General features: G+C 54.4%; 3 protein-coding genes across 6 annotated transcripts in view; 1 reads left to right on the top strand and 2 right to left on the bottom strand.

The window, feature by feature from the left end:
* The window catches only part of Hnrnpm (heterogeneous nuclear ribonucleoprotein M), a 42,525-nt gene extending 41,607 nt beyond the window's left edge, over positions 1-918 (top strand). For both annotated transcript variants that reach the window (XM_026411793.2, XM_026411796.2), the window contains one exon: positions 492-918. In XM_026411793.2, the coding sequence (XP_026267578.1) occupies positions 492-655 (164 nt within the window). In that variant the 3' untranslated portion in view covers positions 656-918. The remainder of the gene's footprint in view (positions 1-491) is intronic.
* An 816-nt stretch (positions 919-1,734) lies between these two features.
* On the bottom strand, positions 1,735-8,056 carry Pram1 (PML-RARA regulated adaptor molecule 1). Its single transcript, XM_077795825.1, has 11 exons — positions 7,970-8,056; positions 5,472-6,146; positions 4,649-5,411; positions 4,484-4,550; positions 4,329-4,405; positions 2,604-2,661; positions 2,391-2,499; positions 2,108-2,270; positions 1,995-2,028; positions 1,882-1,916; positions 1,735-1,772 (listed from the first exon to the last, which is right to left on the bottom strand). The coding sequence occupies exons 1-11, from the start codon at positions 7,970-7,972 to the stop codon at positions 1,735-1,737; spliced, it is 2,022 nt and encodes a 673-aa protein (XP_077651951.1). The 5' UTR covers positions 7,973-8,056.
* Positions 7,978-15,693, bottom strand: Znf414 (zinc finger protein 414). 3 transcript variants are annotated; one of them, XM_077795826.1, is made up of 8 exons: positions 15,197-15,693; positions 14,255-14,552; positions 13,863-13,970; positions 13,646-13,751; positions 12,854-13,197; positions 12,721-12,771; positions 12,081-12,254; positions 7,978-8,080 (listed from the first exon to the last, which is right to left on the bottom strand). In XM_077795826.1, the coding sequence occupies exons 1-8, from the start codon at positions 15,197-15,199 to the stop codon at positions 8,055-8,057; spliced, it is 1,110 nt and encodes a 369-aa protein (XP_077651952.1). In that variant the 5' UTR covers positions 15,200-15,693; the 3' UTR covers positions 7,978-8,054. The 3 variants fall into 3 exon arrangements, with proteins under 3 accessions (XP_077651952.1, XP_026267609.1, XP_026267608.1); XM_026411824.2 differs by lacking the exon at positions 7,978-8,080 and adding an exon at positions 11,870-11,987; XM_026411823.2 differs by lacking the exon at positions 7,978-8,080 and having other exon boundaries at positions 11,870-12,254.
* Positions 15,694-15,744: the final 51 nt, after the last annotated feature.

Below are 15,744 nucleotides of genomic sequence, written 5' to 3'. Positions count from 1 at the left end.
TTTCCATGGTGCTCAACACATACCTGGGGTGCTTAATAGGTGTTTGAAGGAATATGTGTAATCTGCTCGCTAATTATTATATAGCTTACATTTGGACAGTTAGAAGTATCTATTGTATTGATGATGGCTTTGTGACTGAGGGTAGTGATACATTGAAAACAGCCTCTAAAATTCTCCTCTCAAGTTGGCTTCACAGGACTCCTCCTATTTTTGAACTTAAAAGGCAAGCACTTTAAACCCCCAGGAACGCTTTTCATGGTGCTGGATCAAATTGTCCTGATAGCAGAACAATGGCAACATGGCCAAAGGACATTTGTCACTGACTCTGGCCGTGGTGTTCTGAGCATTTGTGCTCCACACATGAGGGCCTCTTTCCTTTTTGACTCTGTCACCAAAATCCAACAGGTGATCTGGACTGAGTGGAGCCCAGATTGAGGCTGAGCTCTGGGTTTGCCTGATGCGTATGGTCTCTTCTTCCCTCCCTGTGCCAGGCCACGTGCTGTACGCCGACATCAAGATGGAGAACGGGAAGTCCAAGGGGTGCGGTGTGGTTAAGTTTGAGTCGCCAGAGGTGGCTGAGAGAGCCTGCCGGATGATGAATGGCATGAAGCTGAGTGGCCGAGAGATTGATGTTCGAATCGATAGAAATGCTTAAGCAGTTGCCTTTTTTAAACATCAATGCCAGACCTCTGAATTTGTATTTTTTCTTGTTAACCATTTTAATTTGTTGGCTGGATGTATAAAGATGTTTAAAAAATTCAGTTGCTTTTTGGGGTAATTTGAATTACTTTTTTAATGACTGGGGTTCCATTTGACTGTTTGCATTGAGATTGCAATGTGCGCAATTTTTTTTGTAGTTGTGGCATCTTGTTGACATCGAATATGACTTTGATAATAAATACCAGTTCCTGAAAGTGGCTTGCTTTTGTGTGTGTGTTGTGGGGACAACCATCTGAAATTTGGTGGCCTGGAGCCACTTATGCTTCCTTCTTTCCTTTGACCCATGATCACCAGGAATCTCACCTTTGCTATTGCTCATCTGTTCCTTGGGTGGGAAAGGCCCTGGCCAGTTGTTTTCCACAGAAAAACTCTTCTGTGGAAACTGAATTTTGAGGGATCTTCTATTCACTGCTGCTGATAATAAGCAATTCTGAAAGCTGTCCTGTCTCTTCTTATGCCTATCCTGTGAGACAGAGATGGTGTCAGGCTCATTTCCAGTTTGACTTTAATAAAACCGACAGGGAGGAGAATATGCCAGTTTCCAAGAACGGATGCTCCCTCCAAGGTCTTTCAGGTTGGGAGCCCCTGTCAGTGAAGTGCTTTCATAGACCCACTTAGTAAAACAGGTATTTGCAGCACGTGAGGGAGTCCATCTGCTACTTGCCCTTTTGGGGTGTGGAGTGGCATTACGTGCAGTGTGCACCTTGCTCCCCAGCTCCCTCCCCATTCCTGTGGCAGGCAGCTGAGGAGTGAGATCAGGATTTGGTGATGAGACCTCCCACAGAGAGAAGAAGGGGGGAGACACACACACACACACGTTTCCTTGTGTGTGCCAGCAGTCAGGATGGAAAAGAAAATACAAGAAGCAGGGAAGCTTTTTTTAAAGAGAGGCTTTATGTGGTCACACATGCACCTGGGCAGCTCTGTCTGTCAAACTGGAATCCAGGCTCCTGGGTTAGTGGGTAGCTGGGCTGGGCTGGGCTGGCAGGCTGTTCTGAGCCCCACCTGAGGGCCCTACTGTCCTTGTGGAAATGGTTGACTCTCCAAAGGGTCTGCAAGGAGGGGTGACTTCCAGTGACCCCTCTCCATAGAGGCATTAAACAAGTGGTCCACCAGCTGTCAGTCTGGTCCCTTCCAACCCATCCTGCAGCATCTACATACCCCAGAAGCTGGCGTCATCATACACCTCTGTTTCCCTGGTAGAGAGCACAAATGTCAGCTGGGAGACCCTGGCCCCCCACCCACTCCCAGACCCCAGCAGAGTCAGCACTCACAGTGGCAGAAGAGCTGTTCTGGGCACATAGCCATCTGTGAAGAAAGTAGACATGGTGGGTTCTCAGTCTGAGGTGCCCTCCCTCCCCAGGGCTTTGGGGCTAGGTTCACTTACACTTGCCCTTGGGGTCCCGACACAGCATCTCCTCCTTGCTGGTGAACTCGATCACCTCCAGAATTTCTCCACGCCGGATTCCCAGGTGTTTGCCACCTCCACGACGGGTCTTGGCATTGGGGTCAATCATCATCCTTGTGTGAACCACAATCTCCCCTTCAAACTTGGGGACAAGATATTAGAGCTTTTGCTCATGCGGTCACCCCACATACACTCCGTCTTCTTTCTGAGGATGGGACTCCGGGGATCTGGTCCCAGCCCTCCCAGACTCTTGTGTCCCTACCTTGAACTTCTTCCGGAACTCCCTCTCAGCTTTCTCTGCTTTCCTGATCTGCTTTAGCAGCTTTGGATCCGTAGGTGGCAACTGCTGTGTCTGTGGGGCCTTCTCCTTCCTCATTCCCCCAAGAATTGGGGTGCTCATGAGCAAGATGGGTTCTACTTTCATGCTTCTGTTAATTCAACCTCACCTTTATCCCACCCCTTTGCCCTGGAGTACCTGAGCTCTGGGTCCTGTGAGTGCCTCCTGGTGGCTTGCTGAGCACATACCACTTCATCTGGGGGTAGTCAAAACACCAAGTCAAATCACAGACCCCCAGCTCAGCCTACTCCAGTGGCTCCATCTTGAGTGAGACTGCAGTGTGTTGGTTCTGTCTAGGGTCATCAGATCATAAGTGGCTAAAGGAGGGATTTATTATAGACTTCTAGGGTGACTTTGTTTTTGCTGCCTAGAACAGGTTGGGAATTGTAATGAGATTTGGGTCAAAAAGTAAACAAAGGCAAGCATTCCTAGAGGCAAGCAAATACCACCTCTGAGAAGGGGATACCCAGGTGAGTTTCTTGTCCTGGCCTGGCTGATGAGGAGACGGCATGGAGGAGTCACCCCAGAGTGAGATCTGACTTATGCCACTTGGCAGCAGTGGTTTACCAGGCTTTGGGGTACAAGCCCTGCTGGTCAAGGGTACATCTTATGGCAGGATCTTCCAGAAGCTCAGGTGAGTGAAAGGCCTGAACCTGGGGCCACAGCTTGTCCTCTCTGAATGACCTGTTGTGTCATTGGGTGTTTCAGGTCAGCAGTGCCTGTCTGCACCCTCCCCTGCAGCCTTCTGAATGGCATCAGCATTGTACCCACCCACCCTACTTGCACTCAGCTTGACCTCCTTGCCAAGACCACAGTGTCAGCCAGGCTTCTACCCAGCAGCCACAGATCCTCCCAGGAGCGGAAATAGAAGGGGCCTTGCCAGGAAGCTGTGTGCTAAGGAGGTGTTGAAAGCAGGTCTTGGGGGTCACTCAGGAGAAGCAGAAGGGGGCCCAGGAAGGAGCAGGCGTCAGGGACTCAGGAGGCAGCCAGCTACGTTTTGAACCAGAACCTCTGGCTGGGGGGCAGAGCAGGAGCACCCTAAAGGCCAGATTCCCTGTAGAACGTCTCCCTGAGAGATGGTGGAGTGGAGCAGGAGGGTCTGACTGAAGCTCCCACATTGGCTGTGGCTTGGGCAACTTTCAGATCCTCAAACTGCCACGTCAGTGAAATGGCAGGGGGTGGGGGAGGTGATACTGTTTTGGTGCAGGGAGTATGGGCTGCAGGTTCAGCCGAGTGCTTGCATGGAAGCCCTTACTGTTGCCAGGGAAGGTCCTTGCTGGTTTTGGGGGCTGTTCTTAGATTAGGCTATGGGAAGAGAGTCTGGTCAGGGCTGCTGCCACTTCATTCTCAGCCAAACTCTCAAAACTCCTGCAGCCTGGAGGCATAGGCCTACTAGGGTTGACCCTGCCCTCCAGGAGCAGGAAGGAAGGTCTTTTAGAATCTAGAGCAGAGTGGCCTCCCTTCCCACCACTGCTATACCTGTCTCTACCCGTCTCTCTCCTGAGTTTAGGCTCAGACATCCCTTGGTACCTCAGACACATGTCTAATGTGGAACATAGCAACTTGTCCCTAACCCTGGGTTGGCTCCACTGTGTACCTGAAGACTAGGCTTACTTTATACTTGGGACCCAACCATGTGTTCGGCTCACTCACACTTGTTAAGTCCTATTTGCATCTTTGATCTCTGGATTCTTCCATTGTTGTACATGCCTTCTGCTTTCACCTTGGGCTACACTGCTGCCTACCTTTTCTCAATCGTGAGCCTCTGGGGTCCCTTGCTTTTGGTTCCTTATACCAGGAACATGGCAGAAAATGCCCTTGCAACCAGTGCTTTACAGGACCCTGAGCAGACCACCAACAAACCTCTGCCTCTGGGGCTGGGGCCTGAGTCCTCCGTGGGCTCTACGTTGTCATATAGCTCATAAGTCTCGTCCGGGTCCCTGCAGGGATACCTGAGATAAGGGTCTCCTTCAGCCCATAAAGGGTGCCTGGCCTCCCCCTTTCCTCCCTTCACTCACCATGGGAAGTCTTTAGGTTGTTGGGCCAGGAAGTGGGTCCCAGCAGATGAGCGAGTCCTCCGCAGAGCTGTGGAGTGGGGGTGGGGGGAGAGCATGAGAGGGAGATGGCACTGCCCAGGAGCCTTAGCCCCCTCATTTCTATTTGTGCAGCCCATCTTGACTCACCTGTGGATGCTGCTGAGGATCTCCGAAAGCTCTGAATATCCATGGGGACTGGGGGCAGTGGGGGTTTGGCTGGAGGTGGTCCCAGGATGCTGGCTGGGGGCAGTGGCCTCCGCTGGGGTGGGTTGTGAGCTTTGAAGTCTTCTGACCTCCAGCGGGTTGCCCCAGTGGCTCCAAATCCAGGGCTGAGTGGGTACCGGGGGCTGGAGCCCAAGGTGGCAGAGGGCAGTGAGCTCTCAGAAACTGAGCCCAGGAGTGGGGGCTTTCTGGAAAGATCCCTGAAGAATTTAGGCTGTAGGTGCTTCTTGGGCAGATCATTGGGCTCAGGCTGGGAGAACTTGCGAGGTGGCCCTTGGCGCTCAGGCTGCTGAAACTTCCTGGGCAATGAGCTGAACTCTGGTTCTGAGGAGGTCCTGGGGAGACTGCCGAGCTCTGCCTTTGGGGTCATCTTGGAAAGTGCTTTGAACTCAAGCTGCCTTGGCTTCTTGGGAAGCACAAATACTTCAGGTTCTGAGGAAGTCCTGGTAAGGTCACTGAATTCAGGCTGCAGGACCTTCTTGGGGAGGTCACTTGGCTGAAGCTGTGGGGGCTTCTTGGGAAATGCACTGAGGCCTGGCTGCAGGTAGTGGGGATGTGGTTTGCTGAGCTCAGACTTCTCCAGGGGGGTCTTTTGAAGGACCTCTCTAAGCTCAGGCTGTGTTAAGAATTTATGGAGGTCACTAGTCTGAGGCTGTGGGGGCTTCTTTGGTGAGGTATTGAGGTCAGGCTTTGGGGAAAGGAGTTGGGGCTCACTGGGCCCGGACTTTGAGGGAAGCGACTGAGGGACTTCAGAGAATTCAGGCTGTTGTGGTAGGGACTTCCTTGGGAAGCTACCAGCCTGAGGCTGTTGGGGCTTCCTGGGGTGCACACTGAATTTGAACTCAGGCTGTGGGGGCTTCTTGGGAAATGTGCTGAGTTTGGGTTCTGCAGGGGACTTGGCGGGGTTGCTGAGCTCTGGTTGTGGGGGCTTCTGGACAAGTGTGCTGGGCTCTGACTGCCAGATCTTCTGAGGAGCCTCACTGACCTCGGGCTGTAGGGGCTTCCTGAGAAATGGAGTGGACTCAAGTTGTGGGAACTTCTTGGGGAGATCAGTGAATTCAGGTTTGGAGGCCTTATTGGGGAGATCAGTAAACTCAGTTTGCTGGGGTTTCTTGGGGAGATCAGTGAACTCCGGCTGTTGGGGCTTCTTGGGGAGATGAGTAAACTCAGGCTTCAAGGGCTTCTTGGGAAGATCAGCAAATTGGGGCTGCGGAGGCCTCAAGGACGCTGTATTGATCTTCTGAGGGGCTTCACTGACATCAGGCTGCAAGGGCTTTGGGGGCTGCTCACTTAGCTCAGGTTGTGGAAACTTATTCAGCAGTTTGTTGAACTCTGGCTTTGGGGGCTTTTTAGGAAGTTCATTAGGCTCTGATTGAGAGGCCTGGAACTTGGCTTGGAGGCTCCGGAAATCCTTATGGCTCCCCTAGGGGACATGGAATGTCAGGCAGGGGCTTTTACACACAGAGCATAATGGAGAGACAGACCTGGGTACCCATGGACATGGTCAGTCACAGACAAACCCATCATCACCATCCCCTTTCCTCTCCTGTTTTGCCTCCCCCTCTTCTTGACTCCAGCCCTTGGGCCACTTCTTTTCTTGGCCAAGAACTACCCCCTTGACCCCAGTCCCTGAAACCCACACCCTCCTGACTTGACCACTTAGATGTCTAATCTCGGCAGGACTGGGGCTGCTACTGATGCCTCTTCCCCATCTAGTGGCCCCAACAGCCTCCCAGTCAGCATCCTTGACCCCCTCCCTCCACCTCCCCTCCTTCCACATCTCCTCCCCTCCCCTCCCCGTGTCCTCCCAGGCCTTTCTGTTCTCATTTCAAAACACATCCGGATTCCAGCCACTTCTCACTGCCTCCACCGCTGAAACCCTAGTGGGAGGAACCTTCCCACCAACTTCCCAGACTATTATAACAGGCTCCTCCCTGGTCTGCTGCCTGTAGCCCCCAGCCTAACTCAGTTCCCCCACAGCAGCTGGAGGAAACCTGCCAAAAAACTGCCCAATGATAACTCATCATCCCAGGAAAAGCAAATGGTCTCCTGAAGGCCCTGAACGACCCAGCCTCTTCCCTCTCCCTTCTACCTTGGGAGCTCTGCCCTACCCCTCATTTGGGACATGTCTCTCCATCATGTTGGGGTCTCCTTTCTCTTCTCCAAGTCTTGACCCAATATCTCTTTAAATTATGGAGGACTCCCTTTTAGTGCTCCCCATTATCCCCAGCCTGTGTGGCTGTTCATATCTGCCACCACATACTAATTCTACTGCATTGGTTTTAAAAAATATTCCTTGACTGGGTGGTTGCTTTTATTGTTGTTGTGTTGTTGTTTGGTTTTGGTGTTGGGGATTGAACCCAGGGTCTCGTACATGCTGGGCAAGCACTCACACACACCAAATTCCCCTAGCCCCTATGGCCTATTCATTGCTGACCTCCCAGTGCCTGGCATATAGTAAGTGTTCAGTAAATATTTGCAGACATAAAGACTACACAGAGCCACAAAGACAGACATATACTCAGTCTGACCATCACAGATCTGGAGGCATATGTAGGTATTTAGCTCACAATCTCTTGACACCTGGACTGCCTGGGAAGGAGGCTCAGAGTTGACAGCCTCCATGAGGACGAGCAGGTAGGCTCCCACCCACAGGCACCCGTTAGGCACATGTACCACGTGGTCTCCAGGTGTCCCTGAAGCTGACCCTGAACCATGGGTCACAGACAACTTCCACAGATGGACAAGAAGGCCAGGCCTCCTCTGAGGGGACATGCAAAGATGATGATTCCTGCCTGGGCCCTGAAATTCCTCTTTTGAAATTCCCAACTGGATGGGTTGAGGCAAAGATTCCCAGGTGAACCCAAGGCTGGATAAGTCATGATCAGCAGGTCACAACATGAGTGACTGGGTAATGGCAGGGGCCAGAGTTCGTGACCCACTTAGTCACCCCATAGGAAGCTTCTCTTCATCCTGGCTTCATGTTCCTTGTTTGCTGATCATGTTGATCTAGGGAAAGGGGAGTCTTCCCAGGCAGTCCCACTCATCCCCGCTGCAGTTACAACTTAAGCCTGGGCCACAGGAGCCTGAACCGTGTCCTAGAGCTGTGCCCTGACTGCTTCCTACCTTAGGGGTTTGGTGTGGGACATTCCCATTTCCCAGCCCCACTCTGCCACTCCAATTTCTACCTGCTATGATTGTTGCTTCCAGGCCAGTATGGGCCTGTCCTGGGGCTTGGGGACTCACCATGGTTGCAGGCTGATGATGAGCTACAGGGTGGTGGGCTCTGAGCTGAGGTTGTTGCCTTCAGGAAGTATCTGTGGCTTCTGCTCTACAGGCCAGCACACAAGGTAGGGGCTGCTGTGAGGGTGGGGAAGACAGGGGAGGAAGGAAAATAGGCGGAGACCGCTCTGGTCTGTCCCCAGATCCTTTGAGGACACTTCTGTCTTCCCTTGAGGTAGTTCTGTCTTGCCTGCTGGTGTCCTTGCAATTAATGCATTGGGCATCAGCATATCCCCAACCCAGTCAATAGTTGTCACTAGTTTCTTGATTCTCCTCTGTCCCTCTTAACTCATAACCACTTTTGTGTCCTGATCTCAAGACTTGAGTTCCAGGCCTTGGTGACCTACCTGCAAAGAGGCAGGCCAAGACAAAATTCAGCCAGGGCTGGAGAGCCACAGGAGGGGGACATCTTGGTATGGAGGGGTACAGTTGGCTGTGGGACTTAGGAGGCCACCAGGGAGGTGGGGAGATCCAGTACATGGGGGCAGTGGGGTTGTGAGCCCACATTTGCCTGCCCTTATTGCCTCACCAGCCTTCCTCATTTCCACACTTCTTCCGCCACTCTCAGCAGGACTTCCCTTTTCGGGTGACAGATGTACCACAAGCTAGGGCAGGTATCCAGGGCAGAGAACTCAAGTAGGATGGAAATTTGGGGGTGGATGGGTGAGTGGTGTCAAAGATCTTGCCCCCAAGGAGGAAGGGGATGTGAAGACACACCAGATTCCCTGTGACTTAAGGTAGTGGAAAGAGTAGGAACCGTAAGACTGGACACAATAAAAACAGTGTGGCCCCTTGGAGTCCTGAAAAGAGGGGATGAAGGCACATAGGGTGTAGAGGCCTTCCCAGAATAGGGCAAGCCCCGTCCACAGAGCTCAGTCCATTAGGAATCTGTGACCTGGTCTCAGTAGATAGGGAAAAAACACCCACCAGAAGAGTGCAGAGCCCTGATTCTCAGTTTGGCCACATGTTGGAATTGCCTGAGCAGTTTACAGTCTCCCAGAGATTCTAACTTACTTGGTCTGAGATGAGGCCCGAGCAAGGGTTTTTATTTCAGACTCTGGCAGATGATTCAAATGCATGGCTAAATTGAACTGGTCACTCAAAGTGCAGGTTCTGACCCAGGCGATGGGCCAGATCCCATGTGGTGCCCAGGCTGCTGGTGCATACTGGGTGAATTTTCCTGTGCTTATTTAAACTAGAGAGACCCTGCAGAGACTGAGAGGGAGACTCCTCTTGCCTTGAACACATGGGCAGGATTCGAAGGCCTCTGTGCCAGTGCATCCTCATCCTGGGTTACAGTTTCCAGACATGGGCCCTCATTTAAAGTAGGACTCCTCTTAGCAGGGCAAGGATGACCAGATGTGGTTCCTTTCTGGGTCTCCAGGACAGGTGAGTGTGGGGGAAGACTGGTAAAAGAACCAATGAACAAGTGAGTATTGACCAAGAGCATACAGTAGGTGCACGATCAAGGAATGAATGATAGCTGGGGATTCCCTGGGCTTGGGATTGGTCATCTTGAGCCAGGAACTTGAAATTGTGTCTGGGTAACCCCCCACACCGTTTACTGGGGTGTGAGTAGGTGAGGTGTGCAGGCTTCCACCACTGGCCACCAGAGGGCGTGACCCCACTTCCCTTTGTGTGTTTGGCTCCTAGCCTAGGTCTTTAAGAAACCTGAAGTGAGGGTGGGCTAGGGTTGACCTGGAAGAGTGGGGTTTCTTTGGAGTGCAGCTGTATAACTGTGTGGGGAAGGAGAGGGACAGAATAGGGACATTCGGCACCACTGACACGTGCCACCTGCCCCCAGGAGACCTCACCTTTTCTCTCAGCCTCAGCTGAGGATAACCAGGTCAGTATCTGCAGGTGACAGAGCTGTTGTCAGACAGCTGCCTGGCAGTGGACTGGCATTTGGCTGGTCTCAGTGCAGTTAAGTTTCCTGGAGCGGCTCAGCCTGTTTAGGGTGAGCCTGTCGTCTCTGGCCAAGCTGGCACTGCTATGCAGCTGTGCAGCCAGGTGCCTGTCAGGATCCAGAATGAGCTTGCCATCATTAATTCTCTGGGCCCCCAGTCCTTCTCCATCTGTACCACCGGTTCCTTGACCCAGGCTCACCTTCCTTCCCAGTTCTTGACAGGATCCCAGGCAACCATGGAACTGGTAGCCAGAGGGATGTGAATGATTCAGCAGACATTTCCCAAGCCTCTTCTCCACCTCGGCCCCCTTTTAGTATGAGTCTCAAAAGCAAAAGCATTATGACACCTATTTCAAGTACTAGGAAAGTGAGGTGCAGGGAATTGAGTCCCCCTGCCCCAGGTCATACAGTTGTGGTTCCAAGGCTTCTGGTTGAGAAAGGGGAAGCTCAGGGGACCTTGGAGCTCCAGTGCCCCCTGGTGGCCATTTGGGACCCACATATAACACCATCTTGGCAGGGCCCTTGAGCTGCTGGCACAGTAGATATTCAGTGTGTGCTACCTAGCAGCAGGCAGACAAGCACCTGGGTCTAGGGGGCTTGGTCATTAAGGGTGCCTAGATCTCCCACCTGCCCCTTGCAGAAGCTGAAGGGCTTGTGGGCCTGGACTGTCCCACTCTAATGTGACACAGTAGCAGAGCTGCTAGAGCAGGTATTTTGAGTAGCTGCCCCAAGGCTTCCACTCAGCTTGAGGTGGATGCACTGGGGGACAAGGGTTCCATTGAGGATAAAGGTGAGAATGGTGATTGGGGGATCACTTCCCATCAAGTAGATGGGTAGTGATGGGAAGTAGATGGCAGACTGGGAAGGGCAGGGCCTGGGAAACCCCACCCAGTGGATGAATGATGTCTTGGCTGCAGATGCCAGGATGAAGGGGTGATAGAGGACAATGTCCAGGTGGATTCAGGGGTAAGTGGGAGGGAGATAAGAAGTGTGGGACAAGATGGGGTGGGGTGGAGGAGGTCCTTGGGTTCTTCCTCTTAGGATGTGTGTTTGCAGAGGATGAGGAAATAACTGAGTGTGGGCCTGGGAAGGGAGGTTCAAGATGGGGACTTGTGTTATTGGGAGAGCAGGATCTTCATTCAGAAGGGTTATGGGGAGCTGTTGAAGGGTACTGGGCAGGGGAGGGGCATTACTAGAAGAGACTGGCAGAACAGTTTGCCAGGTAGCAATGGATAGAGAGGTCCCTTCTTTGCCTGAGGAGTGGGAGAGTTATGGCCTGAGCTAGAGACTGGAGAGGAGAGAGGAAGGGAATAAGATGCAGGAGGTAAAATTAGCCTCCAGGGGTAGCTGTGAACAATGCCCGGGGCTGACAGCACTGTGACCCTAGTATGGGTTTTCCTGATGAAGCAGGGAACACAGATGGGGCAGGGCAGAAGCAGCAGAGGGTCCTGAAGACAGCAAGGATGACAACAGGCCTGGGCCCCTCTTCCTGCCCCACCCTGGGGGCTCTAGCACAGCTCCTTTGCTTCCTGACTTCAAAGGCTTCTCCTTTCCTCCCGAGTCAGTACTGGCCTCAAGATCCGGGGATCTAGCCAGGCCTGCCTGGAACTCTCAGGACTAGTATCTCAGTCTGTCTTCCCAACTCCTGGGACATCTTAAATAAATACATAAAAACCTGGAAAATTCCATCCTATCTGGTTTCTGGAAGTGGTGGCCTGGGATGGTGGGCACAGGTTGCCCTGCCTGCCTCTGGTGGAGACCTGGATTCCACTATTGAGATTAAGAGGGAATGTGCAAAGAAGGGTCCAACACCTGTGGAGCCACCCTGAGGTGCCCCTCCAGGGGTCTGAGAGCCCCAGGTATGCTAGGCGCAGGTAACTGCGCATCAGAGGGGCAAGGGACCCAGACACAGCACAGGCTGGCTCATCGCGCCTTCTTTATTGTTCCCCTTAAAATTACAAAAATCTCCACACCCCACCGCCCATTCCCAAAACAGCGGGGTTCAAAGAGGTGAGAAAACCGGAAGTTCCCCCTCTGACAGCAGCGGTGACACTTTAGATGCAAGCGGGGTCGGGTCTGGTAGAGGCAGAGGAGGGAGCGCCTGAGCCTTGGCCTCGCCCTTAGCCTCTGGTTCCCCGCCCTCTCCACTCGCGTATTCCTCCGCCTTACCCGCCGGGGCGTCGGGGCGTGGCGGCCCAGGCGCAGGGGCTGCGGGGCCGCTGGTGCGGTGATCCTGCAGATGCAGTGTCATGGCGGGCCGCGAGGCCGTGGAGAAGGTGCACTGCATGCACGAGTAGCGGCCACGCGTGTGCTCCCACACGATGCGGCTCGGGGCCGCATGCCCTGCGGGCAGGCAGGCGGGACCCCATCAGTCCCGGGCCCCAATCCCTAGGACCCATCTTCTAATGGTGGTGGAGGCGGGCGAGGGAAGGCTGGACCTTTCCCCAGCTCCCGAAGCCCAGGGTCGGGCGTGGCAGGATCAGTTTTTCCTGGGCTTGTTTGCCCCTCTCTGAGGGCGTTAAACTTGGCTTACTTGAATCCCTTATTCCCATCCTGGAACCATCGCAGGGGATTGGGGGGGAGGGGGAAGACCGCTCACAGGTGAACGGGGCGCGAGTTTTACACAGGAACGCCGGCGCAGATTAAGGCGCAGGTGCCAGTAATTTTAAAGGCAAAATCATATATTTTAAGGGGTGACACTTCTAGCCACCTGGGAAAGGGACGGGCACTGCTGCCTCCCAGAATCCACAGGGCCCGGCAGGGCGCAAGAAAGCCCCTCCACCCGGCCCTGATGGTCACCTGCACGCACCTGAGGGCGCATCGGAGCCACCCTGAGGTCTTCGGGGGCTACCGCCCGCACCTACAGGAAAGAGGCAGGTAAATTCAGAGTTAGGGCAAGCCCAGCCAGTTCTTCGGGAGGCCCCGCCCGCCCCTACACTCACCTTGGCTCTTTTTCCAGACAGCTGTGCTGGAAGTTGGTGGCCCTGGAGCAGCAGCCAGGAAGGGGCGCAGGCGTGGAGGACTTAGGCCAAAAGGCGCGGGGTTCAAGTACGGTAGAAAGGGTCCAGTGGAGGCAGAGGGTGGGGTTGTGAAGGGCTCGAGCAGCGGAAATTGCAAGCCCGGCGCAGAAGAAGGGTCGGACTCCGGGGGACGCTCGGGCGCAGGTGGCTCTTTGTCCAGGGCAGGGGGTGGTGGTGGGGCTGGGCTCTGAGCATGCTCTGCACAAACATGCAGATGCTTGAAGAGCGAGCGGTGGGTGCGGAAGCGAAGGAGGCAGTTCTCACACCTGGGGGGGCGGGCACAGGGCTGTGCTGTGTCTCAAGCAGTTAGAAGGAAGCCATCCGTTGCTACCAGGGGACCTGTTCTGCGAACGTGGAAGGGAGCCAGGTCCCAAACCTTGGATGGCACTCAACCTGTGGAGAAGGAGCTTGCCCCAATCCCCTATGGGGATTGTGACCATTCTGGATCCCTCCCAGTTTGGAGTTAGTTATGGGACAACGCAGAAGGAAGTCTCAGTTTTAACTCAGTAGGCTGGTTTTCTACTTGGGAGGTGAAGAGGAGCTGGGCAGACCTACACCCATGTAAGTCCAGGCACAGAGTGGTGGTCACGCTTCTTGCCCGAGACCACGCCCATCTCCGGCGGCGCCCCCCCCCCCCCCCCCCCGCTACCCACATAGAAAAAGGTTTGGACCCCACACATAAGGTGAGGTAGGGCAGGCTGGTCAGGAGCTCACTTGAAGTAGCGATTAGGCTTGTAATGCAGCTTGCCGTGCGCCACCAGCTCCTGCATGCTGGGGAAGCTCTCGGTGCAGCTGAGGGCTGAGCAGAGGAAGAGCTTGCCTGGCAGGGACAAAGGGCAGAGTGGAAGAGTGGGGTGGCCAAGGCTGGCCCACGGGGGCAAGGCTTGCTTCCCACTCTAACCTGCTTCCCCACCATCTGCTTTGGTCCTACCTTCTAGGGACTGTGTGGGCGGGCAGTGGGTACGAAGATGCTGTGCCAGGTCGCGAACACTGGGGAAATTGAGGCAGCAGCCAGGGCTAGAGCAGGGTATTTGTTTCCCTGCAGGATACAGAATGAGGGTCACAGATCCCTTCCTCATGAATGCTGCCTGCCGCTGGCCCCCAGACTATGCAAGTTCCCCACAAGAATGAGCTGCCAAAGGGTACTGGGCTGGATTGATCTGGTTCCTCATTGAAGCCAAAGACCAGCATACACTTGGTGCTCAGTAAATGGCGACAGAAATCCCTGTAGATGTCCCCTAGTTTGGCCATATACCGCACTCCCCATTTCCTGATGTGGGACCTGTGTTGTGACACCCCCCAGTAGGCCCCATCACAGGTCACCTGGTGGTGGGCGTCGCCTGGGAGGCCGCAGGTCCTCATTGGTCCCCGAAACAGGGCTGGGTCCAGGGCCTGTCTGGCAGCTGTCTGGGGCTGGGGAGGCACCCTGCTGTGTACCTCCAAACCCTCCACGTTCCCAAACTGGGGGTGTGGCTGTCCCATTAGGGTCTGGCTCCTCCTCCATGGAGGAAGAAGTGGTTGCCTCAGCCACAACTGGGGACACCACCTCCTGGTCGGTCGCACTGGAGTTGGGCTCTGCAGTGGCTAACAAGTCTGGGCCGGGCACGGACGGTTCCTCCTCCTGGTAGAAGAGAACTAGTCTGTACTCGGGTTTCTCTGGGCCAGCAGGGAAGCTCCTCCCACCCTGAAAGGACCACTAGGCTTAACATTCCTGAATTCCAGACCCCGCAAAACCATCCACCCGCCCCATTCTAGGACATCATCAGCAAGAGAGGGTAAGGAGGCAAGAGTGGACTGAGCTCCAGCCTCTGTCGGAAGCTACACTTAAGAGAACCATCTCCACGTCTCCAGCTCCGACAGGTGGGAGGCGCCCTAAGAGGTCGATGGCAGATTAGAGGGAATGAACGGAGGCAAAGCTATAAAGTCGGGGCTCTGGACAGGACGCGGCTAGGAAGATGCTGGATTTTCCAGAAGTGAACTGTGCATGATGGGGATATCCTGGCCAGGTTACAGCTGTGTGGCTCAACTTCGAGGCGCTCAGGGCCCGGCTGTGTGAGGCTCTCGGGAGGAGCCCGAGCCTGATGGGCGTGGCCTACCCGAGGCCAGGCCCGGAAGTAGGGGCAGGGGGCTTGCCTAGCCACAGCCAGCGGCGAGCGGGTGCCCGGATGTGAGGGCGGGGTCGGTCGGAGGGTGTGTATGCGACGGGATCGCTCCCAGCCAGTCCTCGCTGCGGTACCGCGCCCGCTCCCCCGGCGCTGCGCTCACCATCCTCGACTGCTCGATCTCTGGTTCATGCGGCTCCGGCAGCTCCAACTCAGGAGGCGGCTACTTTCTCGGCAATGCAGGTTCGCATTCACGTCGGCGCCATTTTCCGCCTCTCAGCTCTCGCGAGAGAAGGGCGGAGCCTGCTCGGTGCCTGCTCGGTGCTGTCCTCCAGTGGGCGGGGCCTGAGGCTCGAGTCCTAGGCCGTCGCGTGGACTAGTGCTGGCCGATTTATGAGCCAAAGGCTGGGGCAAAGGACAGAGATCCGGCGTGAGGAAGCTCTCTGATCGTTTGCAAAATGAGCAACTTCATGCCCTTTTGGCCTGTTCCATCGTCAGCCCTCCAAAGGCGATAAACATCAGTTTTTCTTTTAATTGGTCCTTCTTGGAGAAAATTGGCAACAGTAATCAAGTTTTTCAGTCCACCTAGTTCAATAATTGAAGTGTCTTTTGTAATAGCCAAGTGCAGGAAGGAAGCTGATTTTTGATCTTTAGGCTTAATAAAGGGGTAAAACCTCAGGGTGGCGAGGTGTGGTTCCTGGAGTAAGGATG

The sequence above is a fragment of the Urocitellus parryii genome, chromosome 3 (genome assembly GCF_045843805.1).
Source record: "Urocitellus parryii isolate mUroPar1 chromosome 3, mUroPar1.hap1, whole genome shotgun sequence".
In the NCBI taxonomy this organism is placed as follows: Eukaryota; Metazoa; Chordata; class Mammalia; order Rodentia; family Sciuridae; genus Urocitellus; species Urocitellus parryii.
This window is presented reverse-complemented; position numbering and strand designations above follow the sequence as displayed.

Coding starts and splice junctions, on each gene's coding strand:
- Znf414 (XM_026411823.2), bottom strand. Junction 13,198..13,645: donor AAGCCTAATCGCTACTTCAA/GTGAGCTCCTGA, acceptor CCGCCCCCCCAG/GTGTGAGAACTGCCTCCTTC. Junction 12,255..12,720: donor TGGCTCCGATGCGCCCTCAG/GTGCGTGCAGGT, acceptor GCCTGCCCGCAG/GGCATGCGGCCCCGAGCCGC.
- Pram1 (XM_077795825.1), bottom strand. Junction 2,271..2,390: donor AGTTCCGGAAGAAGTTCAAG/GTAGGGACACAA, acceptor CTTGTCCCCAAG/TTTGAAGGGGAGATTGTGGT. Junction 2,029..2,107: donor TCGGGACCCCAAGGGCAAGT/GTAAGTGAACCT, acceptor CTTTCTTCACAG/ATGGCTATGTGCCCAGAACA.